The following is a 26,633-nucleotide window of genomic DNA, read 5'->3' on the forward strand; positions in this document are numbered from 1 at the left end:
TAAGTTATCTTATCATTCATAAAGCATTCGTGTTATTAAATCTTAACGAATTCGTCCCCATTTATGTTTTAACAGGAATAATTAATACACGCTTGTCACGTCCTATAGTATAGCAACAGACAGCGCCATCTAGCACAAGATATATATGATATAAAAACCATCTCCATAATACGTGTCTACCAAATTCAATAGGAAGCGGTCGGCGTCAAGTCTCAAAACTAACTACACATAACGTTAACAACAAACACTACGTAATTTAATTCGCTGTTTGATTTTTTTGTAACAACTATAAATCAATGAAAACGTTCGACTTTCTCATTCACTACTAATTTCGAGATTAATTCGTATTATTAACGGAATAAGGTCTTATTACGTATTGTAATATCAAAGGTTGTTTACATAGCAACCAGTTATAGCACGCCGGTACAATGAAATCGCTTTGGTTTGGTACAGCGTTAACAAAACTTGTTGATGTTAGGGTGAGTACACATATATTTTTAAGTTATACCTCTTATCGCGCAAAAAAATATCAAAGAAGCAACGATTCTGATTGTAACGTGTGAGTAGAACGTTTCTAAAATGAAAAAAAAAAAAAACTTAAGTTACGCTGTTTATTTCAGTTATAATAGTTTTGAGTTATACTTTAAATTAGTTTTCTTTAATTTTATGATTATGACATATCTAGTTTATTTTGAAATCAATTTCCGAGTATTATTTTTTTATGTATATTAAGTTCGTGAGTACTATTCCTTAGCATCAGTATTGCGGTCTCGGCCGCTCGCCGCGAGCGCACTACTAATCGGGCATAAACCCTTCCGCTTCCTTATACGTTGACGTTCAGAAAAGCCTCGACACGACGTTAACGCTGTTTTATATAAAAAAGTACACTAAAAATCGCACAATTTACATAGAAATGTTATATAACGCTTAACGGTGTTATTTATTAGCATGGAGCTAGTAAATCGGTACTAAAATGGATGATTGTTCTGGCTATTATCGCGGAAAATTTATTACATAATTGATTATAACCTAATTATCGCCTGCGGCTTCGTCCGCTATTTGAGACTTACGTTTGTATTTATAATATTAGTAAGGAAGTTGGGATAATTATGTTTATTGCTATATCTATTTTTAATTAATATTATTGAGACAATTTGTTAGATTGAACGCGCTAGTCTCAGGAACTAGTTTGCATCATACAAAAAGAGATTACAATAATACTACTAAACAGAGAGAAGCAGTAACCACAGTAATATTTTCATCTTTAAAATGATAGAATCAGAAAATCAGAAAAAAATCTGTACAAGGTCACAGACTAGTAGTTATCTGTAAAAAAACATATTTTATAAAAAAAAATACTGTACTAGGTATAACCTAGACGTTATGAAGAAGGTTTTGTTCTGTAATATGTTCATGTTATACAGTTCCTGTTATTACATGCTCTCGGTTATGAAATAAAAGCATATTTCAATATAAAATAAAACGCATAAAGTTTCAATAGTTTATAATCTTTCGGTTAGGTTAGGTTAGTATTTTTATAGTTAAACTGAGATTGGCTGGTTGTATTCGCATTATTTCAGTATTTATAGTTTTTATTAATAAATAACGTAAGAATTATTAATATTAACTCCTTAAATATATACTATGAATTGAAAATAGTTACAGTATACATAGTGCTTATAATTGTAATGTTACATATATACAAATATAAATATATATGTAATAAGTCTTATAAGAAAATCGTCTGATCCATGAAATTTGCACGCGATGTTTTCTTCCACAATTAGTTTAGATAGAGGATTTTTAACGCAAATTCAGCTCATGAAAATCTTATAAGTGCCTGGATAGATTAGAGCTCTCAGACCTCTGGTTATGTCAACGTTTTATATTCACAGAGAATTGTGATAAATAAAAATATACTTTGTCTTACCTTTGGTTTTAAAACATTGTCAATTATATATTTGTCAATAGCAATTTTGAGGTTTTAAAAAAATATCGTTGCAATAAATAATCGAATCTACGATGTTTCTGAACTGGGGCAATTACGAAAGTGTTGCCAGTGAGCAGAATTTTCTTCAGAATTTAAAAATAATGGTTCTTTCAAAACTACTGGATGGAATATTATGATTTTGTTTTTTTTTCAAAACCTGTTTCTTGCACACCTAATCTTTTAGAATTATTTAATACAAAAACCTTTTTTTTTTCATTTTGTCTAAAACCACAAATACCAACTGAACAGATACAAGCAGTTCGCATTTAATAAATGTGTGGTCTACATAAATATTGGTCAAGAAAAGGATCAAACAATGTGAAAAGAAAATATGAAAGATAAATTTTATAGAGGCATTTATTTAAGGACAACAAACAAGCAAGATAATTAAATTAAATTTTTACATTAGTCAAGCCAACAAAAGGTAAACTTGGTAGGACTACCCACTCATCCGATTTTCTATCGCTACATCACAACGTTGGTTATTCCGTTTTAGTTTCTACTAACGGTGGACAACCTTCAAACTATCTTTAACAAAATCACTTAATCCATACTATTCGATATGTAGAAGTTTATTTGTTAGTTTGTCCATTTAGACTTTCATGAAGGTAGTTTTCGAATTAAAAAGCGACGTAAGAGTATCACTAATTGCAGGAGCGAAATCGCGGAACGAACGTAGTTGTTCCTTGCGCAGCAAATTCCCCTACTTCCTGTATTTTTCCGTAATTTACGTGCAAAATTTTACTAATTTATATGCTAATCCCGTAATTTATATGCAGTGTATCCTAATACATATGCCAATTTACCTCTAAGTCAAATTCCATTACGATTCAATTGTTTGTTTGTGATAGTTAACAAACATAGAGACAGTACTTTCGTACTTATAATATTGAAGATAGCATTTTGTAGGACAAAGATAAATATGACTTCTAAACAAGAATACTAAATTAACAGTTGTCACGTCTATGGTCTAATTTTAAAGCGAATTAAACTACGAAGCGCAGCTACTTGGTGAATAATTTATTTATTGTGAAACTTTATTTGAAATTAAATTCGACATTTGGGTTGAGAAAAGTTGCATGAAGTGAACTTCGATTAAACGCGTTATATTTTATAATACAAGTTTTTTTTTATAATTACTTAGTGGTTTTTGTAATATTGGGAACACAATAAAAACTCCTTTTATTAGTATACATATAATCATATCTATACTAATATTATAAATGCGATAGTAACTCCTGTCTGTCTGTTTGTTACGCTTTCACGGCTTAACAGAATTGAAAATGAAGCGAATTTGTTGAAATTTGGTTGTCTATGTTTTTCCTCGGGTTTTAAGCTGATTTTAACAGCAAGTTTAGTTCAGTGGTTCGGCCGTGAATGAGCATCAGATAGACGAAAAGATAGACAGAATTTCAAATTTATAATATTGGCATAGACTACTAAATAACTGCTTCGCACTTTAACCGCAATGTTGTGACTGTAGACCATGATGTTATTATAACAATTTTACAATAAATGGAATATGTAACGTATGACTCCTAGTAGCTAGGAAGCTAGTAAGATCCCAAGACAAACTCTTCAGCTTTACATAGTATACATATTCAAATGTCACCAAGACTTCGACTGTACTGTATCAGATGGAATATAATTTTAACAATATATTTATATATATATATATATATATATATGTGTGTGTGTAAATGTTTTTGTTGAACCAAATCCAAATCTTTTAATATTCAACTACAGCGTAATCGTAATAACAACGTGAACTTCGGTGACATATGAAAATGCGTGCTGACTCACTTACGTACGTACGAAGGAACCGGGTAATATAAGTTTTTAAACAAGGCGACGACGAGACGGTACCGACACGACAAATATGAAGGATAACATCAGACAATGTTCCCGTAAGCGAAAATATCCTGTATACTAATCATCACCATGGGCATCAAGCAAATTTTTCCCTTACCCTTAACTGATTATTTTGTTTTTTTTGCATTGACTACGTGGAAGAACTAAGCACTAAATATTTTTTTCCTTGTGAGTTAATATTGGCGAAACCAATCGTATTGTGGCTAAGACACCACGTGATTGGGTCAGAGGCATGTTCAATCGTTTAATGCATTTAACTATATATCCGTAAATCCAATATTGTAAGAAACGACACCTATGCTGTGAAATGGATTGGGTAATTATTATATCAATAATACGTAGTAATAATAGCTTACTTAATTACATTTTTGAAATTTACAATGACGGTAAAAATAATATTATATACTAAAATAATAATATTTAAAAACTAAATAATTATTTTCCATGAAAATCAAGAAACCCTTTATCCAATTACAAGAATAAATTTGCAAAATGATAAGCTCCGTTCGAATAATGTTTACAATTCTGAACAATTTTAAAAACCTAAGGACAATATGTATCATCCGTTTTTCCGAAACTTAACCAATAAATTTTAATAAAATACCAGACAAACAAAAAACGATTTTGTTACAAAACAGCCTTATCATAATTTACAAAATATCTCATATTCAATTTAAGTAAAACATCTTAATTACCCTACATAATTATATAACAGTTTAGAGATGTCAATTACAATCGTATAATGTGAAAACGGTATTATTCGCGAACCGATACGCGGTGTACACCATACCTAATATCACGCAATCGAACCGTGAAATAAATATAACAAGCAATTACAGACGTTATACGTTCACATTACGGTTTGTATTTGTGTAAATAAGTATGGCATTTTATTATTAGCAGCATCTAGAGTGTAGACGTTTTCATTTGTTATTGTGAACGCAAACAATTCAATTAAAACGGTAGGGAGCGATAAGTCTTTACTGTAGACAGACCTTCATTGCTTGATAGTAACGTACAAATTATAGAGTGTTTTCTTATAGTTGGTAGTAATTTGTGCGTCTGGGTACTCGTCTATATAGTAACAACAAATTTTCTACCGCTAAACATCAATTATATGTACTGCTGTGATTACAGGCGAATACAACTACCGCTTACCATCAGGTGGTCTATTTGATTGTCTCTTCTTGAATTGTGCATAAATTAAAAAGGTACGAGCAACTGTGAGCCAATGGAAAAAATATAGGAATAAAATCATATAAAACTTATTATTACACAAATCAGCTCAAAAGTTAAAGTCCAGTCACAATTACTATTTGACTCAGTAGGTACTTACCGCAGTATTTTTGTGAGTCTTGTTTTGTATGTGTACATAGAAATAGATTTTACGAAATATATTTGTTATGAAAATAATTGTTATCAACTCAGAATTAGTAAAGTTTTTGTCTTTGGAGGCGGGAACGGTAGTCGTCGCGATTGTGGTTTTTTATAGTGGTTATATTCAGGTGCTAGCATTGGCACAAATCCTCGTAATATTTAATGGATAATTTAAAATTAGAACCATTACTTTGGCTTATTGAAGAACTTTGAAATACCAAAAATAATTCAGTCATATTTAAACACGACGAAAATTTAAATTTTGTTGGTTATTTGCCAAGCATTCGTATAAGGTGAAATATTTAAATTTTTTACGAAACATTTGACCGACTATCCGTAGTCGGTAAACCTACATTACTTATTTTTGTCGTAAATTTTATTAATAGGCTATGAGGTGAAGGCATACCTTAACTATATATATATATACATATTATAAAAGTGAAATACCACTCACTGATTAATCATGAAATCTCAGAAAGTATAACACATACCAACTTTATATTTGGCAGGTTACGAAACCCATCCCCTAAGGGGGGTAAAAGTTCGTGCAGGTAAAGCCGCAGGTTCAGCTAACTAGGTATTATATATGATTGATACAAAAATTATGAAAACGTTTTCTATATAATAAACTGACTTTAATTGCAAATAATAAAAGTATACCTGTGTAAAGGAAAAGCCTGTAAATGTCCACAGCTGGGCTAAGAACTCTCCTTTTAAATGATATACTCAAACATATTTAAATATCGGAAAAAATCTCTGAAGAATTAAATAATTGAAAATATTTCTACGTTTGGATGTGTGTCAAACCATCGTGCCCAAATGGTTGAACGAATTCAAAAATAAATTTGGCATAGAAGTAGATTATATCACGTATTAGACTACAATTTCTATTCAATTACTTTTTATTACAAAAACGCCAGTGATTCATTTCAATGTTGGCTCTTATTTAAAATAACAAAATTAATCTTCTTCTATATTAAAATTCTTCTTAATAAATTACATATTTGTTGCTCGAACTGAGATGACATTGTAAGAATTACATTTTTATTAAAAAAACGTCCAAAAGAGCTCTATTGTTGAAAATAACCCAACAGTGTATTTGTTGTCCCGAAGTAATAATCCATATTTTTACGTTTACATTAGTTATAGTACTCATACCAAAATGGCTACACCGTCATAACCTTTACTTTATTTTATTTTGATACTTATATTATTATCTGTTATTATTATTAAGGCTTAGTTAAACCTTAATGAATGCAGGTCAAAATAAATTATTCATGTACGCCCAATGCTCTCAGATTTAGTCTCTAACAAACACCAACTAAAATTGAAGCAAACCTTAAATAAGTATCAGGGTGGTATTCCCTGGGCTAAATTTAGATTATCAATTACAGACCAGCTCAGTTAACCGACGACCAATAAAGTTAATTAAAAGTACAGTTTAAAATTGTTCTCGACTTAAAATAGAATCGGTAACAGCAGCTGTTGGTTTCGGTTTATAAATCTTGTGCATTATCAATATCAGGCTGTTTTATTTTTAATTACTTTGGTAATAAGACAGACTATGCTATGATACGAATAAGAAATATTTAAGATATCAACAAAAATCTCAATTTAATACATAAAAAATTAATACAATACCGATAAAAAAAGATAAAGAATTTTCTTCACGGCATAAAAATTATTGTTTCAAATAATCTGATGTATAATATCTGATACATATAGATAAAAACTGTGCTGTAAATAAAAAAAAAATACAGAAATTTAAAAAGATAAAATTAATAATATAATGACGTATAAGACTGACTGACGTATGAGATAATTTTTAGTAATTATATATGCACACTGCAAAAGAGCTCTTTGAACTTATCTATTTCTATAACCGGAGTACTAGACGCGCTGCAGGATATCATCCAACAAACCAAGCGCTTTGCCAACAGCTTGATAACGCACACAGCACAAGTTATGAAATTCCGTGCCGGCTTCTGTATTTCCGCCTTCGGGGTACTTATAAACCTACTTATGAATCGGCATTTATAGGTTAGCTCGTTCCATCGACCACATCTTAACGTATCCGTTTAGATTGCGGTCAAGATCAAAATTATATTTTAAATTTCATAAAAAATATCAATACGAATCCTCATCATTCGCTTGCCATTGATTTGGGTTCATTGAGTGCATGATAATTATTTAAGCCTGAGGCACCATGTCAACTCTCTTCTTGAGGCGGTACTCGATTGGCGAATGTTGTTATTTTCTTTATTTCCTCGGATCAAAAGACAACCATTAAATAGACGGGATAAAGCCATCTCAACCATTGGTTCGAGTCTCTTCCACTAATGGTTACAGTACCGACAAACACTACTAGTATTCACACACGTATGTGACTCATCTCACGTCATATTATGAAATATGCCTCAATGTGCATGATGGAATAAACTCAAACATTCTCGTCTCGAGGAGAGGAGGCGTTATCCCAACAGTAAGACGTTTACAAGCTGTTACTATACGATGTTCTAGAAAGGATTCGTTTTTGCCGATAGTAAAATTGACTTCGAGGGTAAATGTAACAAATACTGTGGTGGATGCGTCAATTAGAAGTTGTTCAAATAGAAACGAATCGTTTATTAATGTCATAACCGGACTTTCAACGGATCTGAATAGAATGAATTCTCTCTTACTTTTCACGGAGCAATGAATGGTATATACTAAACAAACTTTAATATACATATAAAGACATAGATGTATGTTGTATACATAGATTTTCACACCAATCTTTTAATTTCATAATTTTCTCACATAATCTATTGCGTAAGTTATCAACTTAAGCGCAAGTTCCCTTGAAGGGCAAACTGACATAATATATGTTATTCACCTTTCACTGGGATTAAATTATTGCTTAACATTAACATCAAGTTACGATGCCCTTAAGTGGTTATGTTAGAGTTCCATTTAAGTTTTTATTTACTTACAACTGTACTTGGCTTAGAATTTTATAATTATTAGGGCGACATTTGTTGGATAGTTGTATTCTACTGATATGTCTTTCAAAAAGGTTGGTATTTATGTTTTTTTTTTAATTGGGTTATATATTATACAGAGTATTTTTTATTCCGTACGAAGCTTATTTAGTTTAAAGGTAAAGTAACACTTTTATTCTCACAATCATTTATCACGAACGAAACGTGACACATCGAGCTAAGTAATAAACATCGAACTTAGGTATGAAATTGACAGGCATTTTTTAAAAAAACTACAACCTATATTTTTATTGTTTTAAAAAAGTTACTACTGAGTTTCTTGCCGGTTATTTTCAGTAAAAACAATTCGAAGTGATGATTAATTTAAATTTAATTAAAACTTCATTATACGTACTCGTTCGTTCATTCATCATCATCCGTTTCTCTATACTGAACTGCAACGATAAGTTTTTCGTTCACGAGCGCCTCTAGCAAAACACTAGCACAAAATACTTATATTCAAGAAAGAAAAACGACACAATACATTTTTAAATGTAATCAATTTAAATAAAATCGATCTTGTATCCTAATTAGATACAAGTTTATTTTAATTGTGACCTTGGCAACCATCCGCCTCGATGATGTCGGAGGGTAGTTACATTTCAACATCTCGTTTAGAAGTTTATGTCAAGGCGAAACATCTTTCTGATAAAAAGTATAAGATTATCACTATACAGCACTACAATTGTTTAAAGTTTCAATGTTCAGTAACAATTGAATGTTTAAAACAATGAGTAATTGTTACAAAATAATTATTCATTAAATCGAATGCCGACTCCGATCTCTGACTAAGCAAGGTCACGTGTGAAGTGTTATGTGTAAAATCACCTTTAATTTTATATTATTATATAATCATTGAACCTACAATTAGCAACTTATTAAATAATACTAATATTACAATAACTAATTATACATTATATAAATATTATTTATTTAATTTATAATAGTGTTAATTAACAACATGTTTTGCACGCCTCGCGACGCGTCTGAGTGTGTGAGGTGTGCTCTACTCTGAATAGGTCGCTATGTGACAATGTTACAATACATAAAAAAAATTAAATTATAAAGTTAGTGTATTTTTTTTTTCTTTTAGTGAAGTATGTTATAAAAAAAAGTATTTAAAAATATTTGTACGCAGGTTGTCCGTTAGTAGGCATATCTTCTTATCATGATTGAACTGATGGATTTTTTTTTGGGTCTTAATGCCTATCAATATATCTTTTATATAGTCAGAGTTTATAAGTCAGATAGATAATATATGTTAATTTTTAGACCCCTTTGTATAATTATCATTCTTAAGAACAAAAACTTTTTTTTTTATATACAAAGGTACTTTATTGTACGCGTACGATTTTATGATGAGCTTTATTAAAATAATCTATTTTCTGTGTGACGTGCACTCAAAAATATAATAGATAATTTTATATGTTTTTAATAACTTGACCTCGATAATGTTTCATTGTATTTTCTAGATTATTTATTGACATATAACGCGATTAAAAAAACGAAAGTAGTACACTAATCACCAAAGCGTTAATAACCGATAGCGCATGCGTACCTACACGTATTCGCGAAATGCTTACGTACACTAGTAGTAAATTTACGACAAAAAAGAAATAGATTTTATATTTTTGGATATTGTATTCGTAAATGGTTAAAACTCGCATACTTTCCCCCAAACAAAATAACATGTGAAAGCAGGTAACTCGATGGCTTTTATTTTATCGCGCTGTGTGAAAAGGGCCTAAACTAAACAAAGAAATTATTGTTTAACATTCCCATCTAAAAATGGACAATCGTTTTTATGTAAAAGGCGTATACAACTGACGTCATAGGCATTTCATTAATAAGATAATGCTTGAATTTTAATTCATATATTTTCTTTCTATGTCTACCTTTTTATGTACAAAGAAAGTGGTTTAATGCTACTGCCCTATAGTCAGTCTGGGTACTGGCCTCGGTTTTCCCATTGCTGCAATCGGTAGATGCGGCTACTGGGTCTCATGTCTGACCTTTAAGATTAGACCCTTTTAGGACCAGTGGCAGTCATGTAACCCTGTCCGGTGATAATATTATACCGATACCTTCACGCCAGTCTAAATCACAACTGTATTTGAATTCCACAACAAATTAAGGAACATTCATATAGGTAAACCAAACTTTTAAAAAGATCCCTTACTATATATATATAGTATTTACACTTTTCCCTTCTTTGTATTTTAATGATAGTTATATAAGAATATCCTTAGTATGTATAAAAAATATATATTATAGAACAAAAGTTGCCTACGATGTTAACAATATGGTTATTGATGTTTCGCAAATAGTACGATACGATAATGTTTACGAACTTAAGTACCACTTACTATTAAATCGCATATTATTATTCCACCCTCTCACTATCCTACTAGGAGATGATAAGAAAAACCTACTACAAAAAACCAATAACAGCGATACAGAAAACACTAATGCATTCATAATTGGGTTTCACGATTTAAGATCTTCAATTGTTTAAACAAATGAATTGCTTTGATTATTCTTATGTCTACATAGACTGTCAAAGCTGAGAACACGTCGAAACAAATAGTGCCCAAGATTTAGCCACTAAGTACACGCACACTAGTAAATTAGTATGACGTTCGTCGAGCGTCAAGCGTAGCTGTCACGTATACCAAGATAATAAAGTTGGCCCTTTTTTTTTTCAATTATTTTGCAGTGCGACCGTCTATCACCTAATTTGATTTGATTAAGTGATCGACAATAAACTCAATTTTGAAGTTTTGTCTGTTTGGAACAACTATCCAAGCTTCATGTAGCCATTGCTTTGATTCTGATACGGGGGTCAATAAACTTGAAGTGGAGGACAGGCGCAGTACGTATAATCGGAAGGAGAAACCTGCTAGGCGAGCCCACCTTACTTCACTATAGACCATAGTAAACACCAATAACAATATTATCGATTTATTCTTAATTTCGTATTGTAAAGCTAAATAACGAACTTCAGTTGGTCGTTTATTAATTATGGTTATCATTAACATATCTGTATTCCGGTTATACAATTATCATTCATATACCTGTCAATCAATCAACTATAAGTTTATCAGAATTGAGAAAATAATATTAACAGTCGATCTGTTAATATTATAGTCAAGCGAATGTCAAAAATTTTAGGTTAATTTACTTAATTCTTAATTTTAAGAGAGACGTAAGGCTTTATGCAAATACGTCTGGCACTCACACGATAGCCTGTAAATTTCCCACTCCTGGTTTTAGTCCTCCTGCTGGTTTCTCACTGCTGGTTTAAGTACTCCTCTCTCTTTGTGGGGAAGGTTATAATATTCCACCACGCTGCTCCAATGCGGGTTGGCGGATTAACAAGTGGCAGAATTTACACATACAATAGACACATACATGTTTTCTCACGATGTTTTGCTTCACCGCCGAGCACAAGATGTATAAACACAAAATTGAGCACATGAAATGACTGAAATGAGGTGCTTGCCTGGGTTTGAACCTGCAATCATCGGTTAAGATGTACGCGTTCTAACCACTGGGCCATCTCGGCACTAATCACCTACCTTTTCATTAATCTACCTAAACATTTTGTCCATTGGCAATATTAATCTAATATTATTTATATATGATTAATATACATATATATATAACATATAATACTGTAAAAATAAAATGACACCTATAAACAATACGGACAAAACATTCACAACAATTGAAAACTATCTTCGTTGAGACGAAGACGTTGTATAGCTGTTGATTATATATATACATAATACCTTGTATACATCCGAAGGTGTACTAAAGATATACTGACTCATAGATTCAGTGTATTACTATTCCGATTCAAAAAGTTTATTAGTAGTCGCCTCGTTAGTCTAGTGTCTATAAGGCTGTAGTTTCCAAAGCCCTTTATTGCCTGGGTCAGGCCAATAAATACTTATTGGGTTAGCAAGTTGGCAGTGTATGCAAATACATGCCTAGAAAAGCTGTTAGTCCTGCGTCTTGACGCTTCCCGGTCGTGTCGGATTTGCCGTCATAATAGTTTATGAGAGAGGTGATAAATAATACATTTGTGGTTGGTCACACACAATTATCTAGGTTCCCTTGAGAATGAAATCCGTAGTCGGAATCTGCTGGGACATCTTCGTTAGTAAATCGTTAGTATAAAAAAATGTTTTTATGTAGTAAACCTCTTCGAAAAAAACTTTTTAACGGTTTTTCCCATTTTTCTAGCTAAACATTTTCAGTGTCTCGACGCGCTATAATGATTAAAATCAGCAAGCACTATAAGATACAGATATTAAATAATCGGAAATTGTCAGTTAGTTTGAAGTTTAAATTATGTTTTATTGTTATTAACGAGTGCCATAGTTGCTCGCTTACGCGCGGTTGGAAATTTGCCAAAGTCGCACACGAGGATCGTTGACTTCGGGACGAGATATCGAAAATTTTAGTAAACAAAATTCTATACAAATATGTATTTATTATATATATTTTTAGTTCTACCTTGTTTGTTGCTTTAGTACTATAAATATTGTTAATCTATACTAATATTATAAAGACGTAAAATTTGTTTGTATGTAGGCGGTAATCTACATAACTAATAATCCAATTCTAAGAATGATTTCACTGGTACAAAGGTACATTATTTTTGAGTGCTATAAATTATTTTTACAATTATTTTTTTATATACTGCCGGTAGCCATCTACCATCTACAGCTGATATAAGGATTGATAAATAAATATGGTGTCTTCTAGTAATAAATTAAAAATATATTTATTTGACCCAAACAAAAAATACGCACGACTTCATGGTTTTCTGTTTAACCTAAAGGTGGCCTGGCGGAGTATGCCTTCAGGCATTAAGTCCGCCTTTTGTTCCGTTTACTTTGTGGTGGTCAATAAATTATTTTAAAAAAATATATATAGTGCATATTCATAAATTGACCTGAATCCTCAATTTAGGATACCGTGTCTCTTCCTAGTTGTGTAATATGAATTACAATAAAATACCATTCGATTCCGAAAACATTATTTTAAGGGAAAATTGTAAATTATATACACTTTACTAAGAACAGATCAAATAGAGTAGTTGAACAAAAACAAACCTATCGAAAATTACTATGAAGACTCCAAATTACTTACTTACCGATTACTGTATTCAAGAAACGATTGGTGTTTGTTTGGGCGGTAGAATTGTCTATGAAGACTTCTTTTAAAGGGGTAAAGGGTAAGTTTCGAAGTTACATTTGTGTCAATACAAAAATAATTCTTTAAATAAAATAGGCATTAAAAAATAATCGTATTACCCTTACCCCCTTATGTAAACTGTTCCCCTAGTAACTCGTCCTGTGCCCAATGTAATACTTAATTATATAGTAACGTTCTAAGAGTTGATTTAAACTATTTTCTTCGTATTCTATTATTATTATTTTAATATAATTATTTATTATTTCTTTATTTGTATTTTGCTAAGGGACTATAACAATAAAACCGGTTATAGCATTTTAAATTGGGTATGACTAATAATTATCACCATGTATACACCAGAAATGTTATTTCAAAACCTGTTGTACGAATTTAGATATCACTCATAGCATATAACACTTATATGTCCGTTTCAGTTATTTTATTATTAATTAACTCTTGATAGAGATTTCCAGTGTCGAACTTAATTAATAAAACAATTGCTTGGTCTGTCTTAGTGACTATAATCATAATTCAGAATCATACAAAGCTTGTAACTTACATGTAAATATTATATATATTCAGGTCGCCTGTACATCGCTAGCTTTTGAGGTGTTTATCGTCTGGTGTTAGGTATAAAAAAGTAATCTATGTCTTACCTTGGGTTTCGTTCAAACTTTATACCAAATTCGTTTCAGTAAAAGCGTAACAGACAGACAGACATACTTTTGCATTTATATTATTAATATATACATATATATATATAACAAAAGTTTAAATTTTAATGTACTTTTTTATTATATTTGTTTTAGCTATTTATTTCTATTATATATTAGAAAGATGAAATTAAAATCTTAGGCAGTCGCTCAAATCTTACAACAATGTTTCAATTAACAATTTGTACGAAACGAGAGAAAGTTGAAAGAAAGAAAAATGTGTTAATTGTTTGCGTTATAATAAATTGTGCTATTAATAATAATTATATATATATTCGAGAAATTTTAATAAATAGTTCGGTTTAATTCGATTAGAAAAATGTAATCATTTTAAGTAATTTATTAATCGTTTACACAGTAACAATATGCATTGTACAAGATCAAATTTTGTAAATGATTTTTCTATTACTACATGACGTAGAAATACCTATAAATATTTTACCTATTAATTATTTTGTTTATATTAAAATAACAATGTATACTATACATTAAATTACTTTTGTAAATTATTTTTCCAAATACATGACGTATTACGGTTTACCTTCAAAATAATAGTTTTTTTTTTGTAGAATAATTATTTAAGAATAAACTTGAAACTAAGATGTTATTTCCCTTTTGCCATAGTCTCTCTCACCATTCAAATAGAAACACAAAAATACGAAGTAAGTATACCGGCTTACACAAACCCCTACCACTACCAAACCTACCAAAAAAAACTTATCATTTTAGACATTAGTATATTGAATTTGAATTGAAGTCGCACATACGACCTTTTATTGATTACTATGTTTAAATAAAGTACAATGTCGCTTTATCTAAGACTGTATGTATGTATGTTTTAAATTGTTAATTCTAACATATACACTCAAAACCTACATACGTATAAGATAATATTACCAGCTAAGTTCCCATTCATCAAGGTCGTGAAACAGGTTGTGTTATCATTTTCAGTATTTAATATTCGATGTGTTTTTCTATTAAAGAATTAGAAGTCCAAGATATCCCAGTGGATGTCGTTTTTAATCCGTCATAGTAGGTTCGAGTTCGAACAAACTCCGACGAGTTCATAATTTATATAAAGAGCTCGGACACAATTAAAATGATTTCAGAATGAATATTAGTTTTAAAACTATTTATAGATAATACGTAATTAAAAATATTAATAAAAAAATTCAAATAAAAAAATGTAATTCATGTATGTATGTATATCGTAAGTTATTAATAAGTTATTATTATTATTATAGTTATGTGTAATTAAAACCTGATTTTAAGTGACAAGTTTGTCTTGTCTTCATATGTTGTTATTACGCTTTATTATGTTAAGCCGCCATATTCGTTCAAGTAGTTAAAAGTTTGTGAGATCGGACTACGCATATATTTTGCATCATTGACTAGTGGGTCGCCCGCGAAACTTCACGTTTACGCTCACAAAACTCATCTAATCGGGATTTGAAATTGGAAGATCTTTTTTTTATTATTAAACGCATTAAGCAAGGACTGATGAATTATGATCGCTATACCAAACTTATACATTTCAACCTGACAAAATATCGTTCTTGCAAAAATACATGTAGATAAAGTCTTACATGTTATCTTTTGAGCTATTCTGTAATAAGAAACTCGGAACTCACCGCAGAACACGTGCGTGAAATTTCAAAATGCGACACTGACTATAGTAACTTACACGTATCAAAATAGCGTAACACCTTAAATATATTGTCAACATTTTATCACGGGTGAGATACGAAGTGAATTACATTATGACAGAAGCACTACTTTATTTGCACACATATTTAATATAACACAGATGAGTCGCTCTGTAATTAATATTATCCATATCTATATTTCTATCGATTCTTCAAAGACGTATTGTCCGTATATTAGGCGTCGCCTAGAAGGGTTAGACATAAATAAGCATAGATTTTTTTTTTAATGTAAATAAAAGAAAAACACAATTCTAGGCTTATAAAACATCGTAGGTGATCGCTACAAATATACAGGCTTAATTAGAGTGGGGATACACATTCGTACTGATTACTGAAATTCCCGCCCGCCAACTGGTCATTTTGTAAGCGACGTCGATCGGAGTAACGTCAATAAATAACCATTTTAACTTTCCGCTTACGACGTCGTAAAGAATATCACTATGTTAATAAATTGTATGTTGTTACTACTTTTTGTGCGGTTTCGCTTACGTTTTAGAGGTATGTCGTAGACATTAGGCATAAAATAAGTCTATGGGGTTCAAGCCTGCTTGCTGAATTTCATCAAAATCGATTCAGTGGTTTGGCGATAAGAGCAACAGATGAACAGTTACTTTCGCATTTTTAATATTTTTATAGATATATGTATTTGTTTAGTAATTTGTAACAGGTTGAGTCATTATTACAAACAATGGAGTAATTGGTATTACTCAAACTTTGTTTATATTGTGACAAAGTTATTACTAAAGAAATTTATCACTTGAAATTACTTCTAGATCGGTCGGTAGATATTTTAGAATGAAACTTGTTTGGTAGAAACTCTACTATTATTACCTAAGTAGTAAAATTCTAGGGTCGAATTTAAGATAAACTTTTATATAATTATGTAATATTGATTGAATAGTTTTTGATTCAAAATTGTTACCATTGACAACACTTTAATTTTTTTTCTAGAAAAATACTACTTCTTTGTTTCCCTTTTGTAGTTGAAGATACTTTCACAAAAGCAATTACTCTATTATTAATTTTTCATTCTTATATTTAAGTAAAATGAATTCAATAAGAATAAATAATTTAATTATTGTAGAACGTATCGTAATGCAAATGATCTCATTGATTAAAATATAGCAACACTTGCTGTACTCAAATTCTACATTAGGCTAAAGATATAGAAAATAAATTATTTTAATTCTTACCTCTGATGTGTCTGTGTATAGCTCTCCATGTTCGTCCTCATAAGTAATATTAATTTTAGCGACTGTGTATATATCGCCTCCAAATCTGTCGTCAGTCGGTCCGTATCTGACAGACTCGAGCTCGCTGCCCGGTGTGTGACATCCCACGAAGCTGACAAACCAGCCGAGTGTTGCCAGTCTTGACCAGAAATCTCCTACGCGCATTTTAATAAACAAAATCGCACATTCGAATATTGAAAATAATAAACACTACACTCGTAGTCACTCCGGCGATGTATTCGGATGATAAGCGCGTTAAGCACGTCGTCGTTCGAACGTGATCTTCTACCGTATGAAACTAAAACGAAAGCAACTTTATCTTTCGCTATCGTTTAACGAAAACAGACGCAACGGATTTAGTTAAGAACGTGACGTGTTATCGTTATCACTCGCGAAATTTAACAAAACCGGCTCGCAACAAAAATAAAATTTTTGATGACTCCAGCTTGTTTTAACTGTTATATTATGTATGCGAGAGTTATCGTCATAATATCATATGCGACGCAGCCTCCCGCATTTATCTTCGCTATATGATCAGATCATTAGTTTTGAAGTCGACTGCCGCTCCATACCCAGCGAGGTACTTTGCTGCTGCCGGTAACTGTAACAAAGAATACGGACATTGTATTAATTGCATCACCTTGCGCAATTTATTAGTAACGCAAGAATATATTATAAAATAAATTATGAGAATATTTCTAATACGAGGTTTTTTTTTTAATTTATAATAAAAAGAAAATCCCCAATCGTTATATAAATGAAAGTTATCAAGTGTTTCAATTCGTATTCCGTAGTGAAGCAAATCATCTGTGTACGACGCTCAACGAACCGGCTTTGGAGCGGCATAGTGGGATACTCTCTTAACCTTTTAACGAACCGCATTGGGACATTTATGGGCTTTTCCTTTACATTATATACACGTGTTTCTTTTAATTTATACTCAAAGGACTCTCTTTAAGCGATAAGCGTATATCTGTATTTATCGTGTCTAATATAAATACTAAATTGTTAAAATCTTTCCAACATGCTAAACTTCTCACGATAACGCATTAGCCCACTTTGAATTTAAAATACATATAAAATATTTACATTTAATAAGCTAGTATCGGTGTCAATAGAAAAATCCAATAGAACCACTGAGGTTTTCAACCGGGGCCTCCAGTTCTCTACCCTTATAGCAACGATTGATTTTAGCTAATAAAGCCGCAGATTATGGTCCTGGGTTCGAACATCGTGTCGGGCCGACGAAATTCTCAGTAGCATATGTTCAATCATAACAAAATCGATGCCGTACTTAAATGTTGAACGATGTTTAGTGCTTTTTTTCCGTGCCCCATGCCAAATGTGATGTTTACATAAAGACTTATACAATCGTGCCACTTCAAAGAGACTACACATCTTTCTTTTGTTTTCTAAACATACATTTAAAAATAAATAAAATTAAAAAATAATAATGTTTGGTTTTAAAATTTTAAAGGATTTTCGTGGTAAAGTTCGATGGTATGAAAAATAATCACAATTAGCGAAGGTATATAAAACCAGATACGGACAGCGAATATTCACCTTTATTTTAATAACTTGTAAATTATATTTGCCCGAATTTACGCTTCTAATAAAAATTAAACAATGTCAAATTACACTAATTTGGGACGAAATTATAACCCAGCGCATAAAATATCATCGAAATTAGTTCATAAACAAAAATATTATACACCATACATTTTATATATAGACGGATTAAGAACTTCTCCTTTTTTAATGTTGGTTCAAATTCAAACACGACAACATCAAAACAGCTGACGTAAACGCTAAACAGTAGTAAATAGTATCTATGAGCACGTTTATGACTGCTCATCTCGTAAATACTATTGAGATAATGTCGCTAACTCGTATACAAATAACAATTACAATCGATATTCAGTAACTCTGAAATACAAAGTTTACGTCTTTACATATAAATTTTATTAATGGGGTGATCGGTTTAACTGTTTTAATAAAGGTCAAAATAAGACAAACAGAAAAATCTATATTATAAGTAAGGCTGATAATGTTTATTGTAAATAAATCAATCAATTTAAATATATTATAGTATTTATAGGAATAGTAAACAAATATACATTAAATGGCTTCAATAACACAGGTTTGTATGTTACATATTATATAAAAAGTAAAATAACAATTTTTTAACGCCCCACGTTGGGGTTCCCGCCTTTCCCTTTTGAGAAGGTTTAGGAGTTTACCACCACGTTGCCCTAATGCGGTTTGGTAGATACACGTAGCAATTCTCATCTACCACGTGTAGGTTTAACATCGATCACGAGATGTATTATAAATACATACATACATGTTTTAAATAGAACACCGTAAAAGTGTTTCAAAATATCACAATACAATAAACTATAAAATCGACGAGCAAATACACTATAAGAAATATCTGAAAAAAAAAGAACTAGGTCATACGTAATATGAATGCGTATAGTCCATACCTAAATAAACTTAAGGTCGTTGACTTCCGGCCATCGACCGCAGTTCTATAAAAATTCTTAATAATATTGTGAATCATGAAATTGTGATAACGCCTCCGTTCACGACTAGCGATAACGAAAGATTTTCACATTTCAACTTAGATTTTGTTTTTTTTTTTACAATTTTATGACTCAAATCGAGACAAAGCAGTCTAGATCGTATCACGGTATTTAATTTTGTGATCGTAACCAAAATACATTTATTTGGTTACGGCGGCTAATATATAATACAAAGACAGTTACTATCGTGCCGGCAAACATGTGTGCGTGCACACAGAAAAATCTGTACTTTTCTCAAACGGTTCATAAATTTTCTAGAGCAAGGCAATACCGTCAACGTACTAAACTTCCAGTATTTCTTGACATAAAACTCACGTGACTTGGGGATTTGCAATCGGAACCTCAAATCAGTAGCCGTATAAGCTAGCCACTATTTTTTCTAGTTGGTCGTTCGATTAAGATTTGCGCAAAATAAAGTACATAGCTCAAACTAAATAAAAAATAAAAAATTAAATTGTACATCATCTAAATGACCGCAGAAATATTTGGTGTCTGTTATTTGCATGACCAAGGAACCCGTGTGACCTGACACAAAAGCACCATTATTACTTTTTCATTTAAACAATTGAAGACTTTATGAGCAATGCTACTAATGAACCGTGAGTGTTTTAATATTATTATTACTAATGCGGATCAAAGTCAGTGACGTGATAAGAGCCGAGTCATTCCGAAACATATCGAGCATTCCTCGATAAATAAAGTAAATTAGTTAGAGTTATTGTTAATAAGTCGATAAATACTTTAAATTACCTTACTTCGTAAATAAATATTTTATTTAAGAGAAAAACACATATTATATTTAGACAAATATACTATTTGAAATATATGTATATATATATCCAAACAACGCTATCTATCGGTTCGATAAGAACTTCTTGTTGGTAGAGCTTTGTGCAAGCCTGTCTGTGTAGGTACCACCCACTTATCATATATTTTACCGCCAATTTGCAATACACTGCATATGGGCAGTGATGACCACTTACCATCCGTTGGCCTGTTTGCCGTCTGTCTATTTAAAATTTAAAATTAAAACAAAATTACAATAAAATTATTCCAAAAAAATCTCTTAAGCAGTTTTGAAGCTATGCGACACACGTAAGGTATGATTTTATATATAAAAATGTAAATTGCATTTATAAAAATAAATTTTCGTAGTGAATAGTTACGTATATCATATGTTGTAATTCGCTTGCTACATGTTTGAAAAACATTAGACATCACGATCTTAGCTGGCAGACTACGAAATGTCACGATTCTAGAATTAAAAAAAAACAGTAGAATTACTCCAACCTTCAACGATAATAACCTTTTTTTTATTAAATAGAAATATTATTCGAACAAAACTTGGAAAAAGAATGTTATCAAAATTTCGCACGTGACATTGGCGAAATAATCTGTGCCTTTTTTGGCACAAATAAAAACCATAAAAAAAAGTATCAAAATTTACAAATAACTTTTTTTTTACATCGTTTACATTTCCGGTCATCAGTTCAATCAATATTTTAAATAGTATCCATTTGCGAATAAAGCGAAATACGCCAGTCTTCCGTTTTATTTCAATCGTACCTAATAGACAATTGAAACATTTTTTAATGTATTACTTTCGTGCATGGTAAAGAAACACGACTATGTTTAAAAAAAAATGAAATAATCGTCGAAAGTCGAAATACCATGGTATTTTTTTAAAATTCATAATTTAAAAAAAAAAACTCTTTGCCGTTCTTTACTTTTTTTTACTTTTGATTTATTTATGGATACTTAATATTATATTCTATATGGTATGAGTATAATTGAAACGAATATATTCATTATTATAAATTCATCTTATTAATTAAAAATAAGTATTTCGATTAGATATCAATAATTACAGATTAAAAATATTACCATGAGACCTTGTTTACCATTCGTCTAAATACATTTTTATGTTACTTATCGCGAATGATAAAGAAAACAAATGAAATCTGAAACGTAATGATAACACACGATTGAAAAAATATACATATTTATTTAAACATGTACAATCGTTTTATTTACCATTTTTTATTATTAATTTATATTTTTACCGAATGTATTAAACCCGTTAAATTTATACAATGGATGTCGGTTTATCTGGTTTTATTTTTATAATATATATTTATGGTATAAATATAGGTAGGTAGGTACAGATAGGTGGTTGAACAACTCACCACCGTCCGTAAACATCTGCACTGTTAGAAATATTAACTAATCCTTACACCTTGGTAACAAAGATTTTATGTTCCTCGTGCCTGTAATTACACTGGTTCACTCACTTCAAACCGGAACACATCGATAATAAGTACATTTGTTTGGCGGGAGAATGATGAGTGGCTTGTTCTACCCAGGCTTGCACAAAGCCATATCACCAAGTAAAATATCTGAGATTAATTATCTTTGACACATTGACGGATCACTATGAAAGTTGGTATAAACATAATTTCGTCGATAGATGGCGCTGTCGAACCATAAGTCTCTTCCGTACAGCTGATCGCTATTATTATTATAGTTATGACTTATTAGTATTAATACACAGACAAGACGTTCGCAGGGTTTGGCTTAAACACTAACACAAAAAATCCAACTGTATAAACATATTATACAAGGTTTATGCATCGTAATTTTAAAACAAAATAGTTAAAATGTTCATATATTTAAATATTTTAATAGCAAAGGTCACTGAACTTCATTGTACGAAAACAAAACGTAACAAATTTCAATATAACGATTGGCACAAAATGTCTACAAATGTTTATTATAAAGCAACGTTACCTCTTATTAATGATATCAAAACAATACCTAAAGAGTCGTACGCTAACTGGAAGAACTAAGATATATAGATCACTTTAAATACAGTCCACACCAGATCACGGCACAGGTTTATCTGAACTTATATGATATTTTATCAGCTTCGTAATTAACCAAGGAAATTCGATGTACCCATTCCTTGTAACGTGATTACGAAATTAATTCGTTAGCAATGTCGTGTTCACGACACTTCCGCGCACACTGGGATGTGTACATAAAGATCATTATATAACTGATAAGGCACTAGAGCGTGCAATTTAATTAAATGTATTGGTTCCGTAGATATACACGAATTAATATCGAATTTATTTATGAAGCAGAAAGAAATAAATGATATATGTATAATTAAAACGGCAGTGAAAAATCTTTATTGAATCAACAGTAGCGCCCTCGAGGTTTACACACCCAATTAATGGGTTTTTATCAGAAATCCTTCAGTAACAACCAAGTGTCCGCATTAAGTTGACAGTACTAACCTACAGCTACATAGTCATTAATTTTGATGTATTGTTGTATGTATAAATAAAACCACAACCCTAATAAATTTCAATTTAAAAATATTCGAATCCATGGGTTGTCTGATAGAAATATGGCCAAGACCGTCTTTTGTTATAGATATGTTTTATTATTATTTTTAAATTCCTATAAAAAATTATAATACTCTTAAAACAATACAAGACCGAATAACAAATAATATAAATGTAAAATGTCCCGCATGTTATTCTCGTGAAAACCGCAAATTTATTTCTGTAAAACGAATAGCTTTTGTAATTAATACCTATCGCTACAGTGATACATGCATGCACTAATTGTTCTAGATAGCATTGATTTTAATTGTAAGGAAATAAAGTTCCTAGAACTGTATGCTTTTAATATTATAATTTATTTATCTATACTAATAATATAAATGCTAAAGGAACTGTCTGACTGACTGACTGTCTGTTACGTTTTCACGACCAAACCACTAAACCGAATTTGATTAGATTTAACATAAATAAAGCAAGGACCCAAGGAAGGACACAGATTTTATACCTAAGACTGATCTGACATCGTGTCTTGGAAAAAGTATAAAAGTCTTAAAATTTCTACGGGCAAGTAAGATCGCCCCGAGGAAAGTGAGAGGTTGGAAAATGCATCTTTGCCAACCCGAACATATATTTATATAGACCTCAGATAAAAAAAAAGGCAGATGGAACTCGGAACATTATAGGAAAGCAACAAAAGCGAACACAATATTATTAAGTAAATAACAAACGAATGCAAATTCCCTGCAGTGTACCACGACGCGTGGTTTTGTTAATACGTTAAGGGCTGTCACTTTAATTGTATTGAGATATTAACAGATTGTTAATTACTGCACCCACAACTAAGTCTCTGTTGGAAATTTCCACCTTGTCTAAAATTGGTCTTGTGAACATCATCCTCAAGAAATGCAAAGACGGGGTGGATGGTCTAAGATGTTACGGCCTGTAGAAACACCTACTTATTCGCCGTTTAAATTTAAACACAACAATATATATATATATATATATATATATATATATGGGTATTTAGGCTTAGCGGTGAAATAACGGATAGGTCATTTTTAATATAAATGAATATGATTGGTTTCCCTAGATAATTTACAATATGGAGTGTCTCTGCTTTACGGTTTTGTAGTAGAACATGCGGAATTCCAAGGAATGATATATTTCTTTATCTGCATTCCTTATTTGTGAGGCAAACTCTAGATAATATGGCTTAGTTGCCCTCATAACATGGTTTATATTATCATTTATATGTGATAATATATGTATATATATATATTTTTTTAATTTCTTGATCAAATACTTACATAATTTTGAGTTTCTAATATTATAAAATATTTAAGTTATTTCTATTGTCCTATTTTTTAGTATTTTTATATATAACATTTTTTTTTTTCAGGCACGATTCTTAGAGATTATTTTTTATGGGCGAATTTCGATTAAAAATATCAAATATTTTTTTAATCAAAATATACTTTATTCAAGTAGGCTTTTACATGCACTTTTGAGTAGTAATTTTACAACTATATTAAGTACTGTACGTTAGAATTCTTACATGCCTTCTATAGAAATATATTATCTATTCTAACCAAATAAATACAAGTTAGATATAATAATAAGTTATCAAATCAAAAAATACTTTATTCAAGTAGGCTATTACAAGCACTTTTGAATCGTCATTTAACAAACTATATTAAGTGAAGCTACCACCGGTTCGGAATGTAGATTCTACCGAGAAAAACCGGCAAGAAACTCAGTAGTTACTCTTTTTCAACATCTAAAAATACAGTTATGTTAGTTACAATGTTCTATTTATTTGATTGAAGTGAACTTTATAATAAATAATTTTTGAATCGTCAATATTTTAACTCTACCACCTTTTCAAGAAACGGCAAGAAATTCTCATATTTGTTCTATTATTCTAGGTATTTCAGCAGAGGTATTCTGTAAGACTTCAATCTTACTTATGAAATGCAGCAAGCCGAATTACGGTGATACACAATTTTGATTCCTTTTGATATCTCTTTTTACAATTGTTATAGTCGAATGTCGCATATGACTTTTAGAATATTTCGTGGTTTTATTTTGCGGTTCACTAGTATGTACTTCCATCGCTCTTCTGATTAAATATTTACATGCAAATGATTATATCATAAACTATGTAATGGGTTTTTAATCTGTTGTAAAGTTTATCTATTTGATAAATCCGATCAAAGAACAGCTATTATAAGCTTATATATTTTGCATCGAAATAGTGTACCGCATACTATTACTCAATATAAATATTAGTTTTTTTTTTTATGTTATTGTATGTAGTACAGATCTTGTATTGAGTTAATACTGTTTTAGATAGACACAGCCGGGCTTCCCCTTCGTATAAATTTACAGTTGTTTTTTGTTCGATTTGGTGCATACGCTCATTCAGCTATTATTCTATGAAGAAATCAGTTTGTTAAAAGGACAATGTTAAAAATCAAAATAGATTTTATTTAAATACTAATTACTACTACTACTATGTGTCAGAAATACAATGAGGACTTAATAACACAAGGGCATTGCGAAAACTCCTGCAATGATTCTACTTTGGAAAGTGTTAAAATTCAACATAATCCTATTTTAAGGATATTTTGTTAATGATGAGGCGGAAAAGCAGTGCCGGATTCAACATATGATGTGTCACTGAAAAAAAATATCGTCCGTAATATTGGTTGATCTTGGTAAGTCCAGCACTGCAGAAAGGAGAAGTAACTTAATTTCTTGTTCTTCTTATACAAAATGAAAGTAGCTCTGTCTGTTACATCTTTAGGCATAAACCGCTGAACAGATTTAGATGAAATTTAATACAGAGATAGTTTGAGGTTTTGAGAAGGATATAGGCTTTTTGTAAGTCATCCTTTGAAAGAGCAAAAAAGGGTGCAGGTCCATAGGTAAACTTTAGTAAATTTCGCGCGGGTAAACCCGCAAACTCAGCTAGTTAATTATAATCCTGTAAAATTACGTTGTAAGTTCTTGTAAAAGCCTACTTCGATGAGAAATATAATTTGTATTTTGATCCGCAAATTCAAGTTTACCTATACATTATCCAGTTCGAGTCTTTGATGTAATTCAACGTAAAAAAATCATTAAAATTTTTGGTAGAAAGTGGTACAACTAAACTAAGATAATGATAATACTATTAAAATAAATTTAGGCAATAAGATAGTAACCATTGCATACTTAAAGTGCGTGACTCAGTACACATTAAATGTTAAAGTGAACTTTCACTTAAAATGACTTTGTTATAATAGGAAATAATGTATATTTGTTTTGCTTTGTCGAAGGTTACTTTACGACCATGACTGAGCGAGGCCTGTCCTTCGCGGGCTTTAATGGTCTTTCGTTGCTTTAGTGATGTGACATGCACGTTATCGACATTGGACTTAGACTTTTTGTTACTTCTTTCTTACTTGCAAATTACTATGAACTTCAAATGTAACATTTACTGATAAGATTTATAATTAATATTTATTTGCAGTTTAATACCCAAATATTATACAGTGCTCATTTTTGTTAGTTGTTATTTATCTAACAGGTTATAGGCTAT

General features: G+C 30.9%; 1 protein-coding gene across 2 annotated transcripts in view; it reads right to left on the reverse strand.

The window, feature by feature from the left end:
- Positions 1-26,633, reverse strand: part of LOC125072493 (protein goliath) — an 86,335-nt gene that overhangs the window by 25,621 nt on the left and 34,081 nt on the right. For both annotated transcript variants that reach the window (XM_047683148.1, XM_047683147.1), the window contains exon 2: positions 17,077-17,716. In XM_047683148.1, coding sequence (XP_047539104.1) covers positions 17,077-17,280 — 204 coding nt within the window. In that variant the 5' untranslated portion in view covers positions 17,281-17,716. The remainder of the gene's footprint in view (positions 1-17,076; positions 17,717-26,633) is intronic.

Source organism: Vanessa atalanta, chromosome 21, assembly GCF_905147765.1.
Source record: "Vanessa atalanta chromosome 21, ilVanAtal1.2, whole genome shotgun sequence".
Taxonomy (NCBI): Eukaryota; Metazoa; Arthropoda; class Insecta; order Lepidoptera; family Nymphalidae; genus Vanessa; species Vanessa atalanta.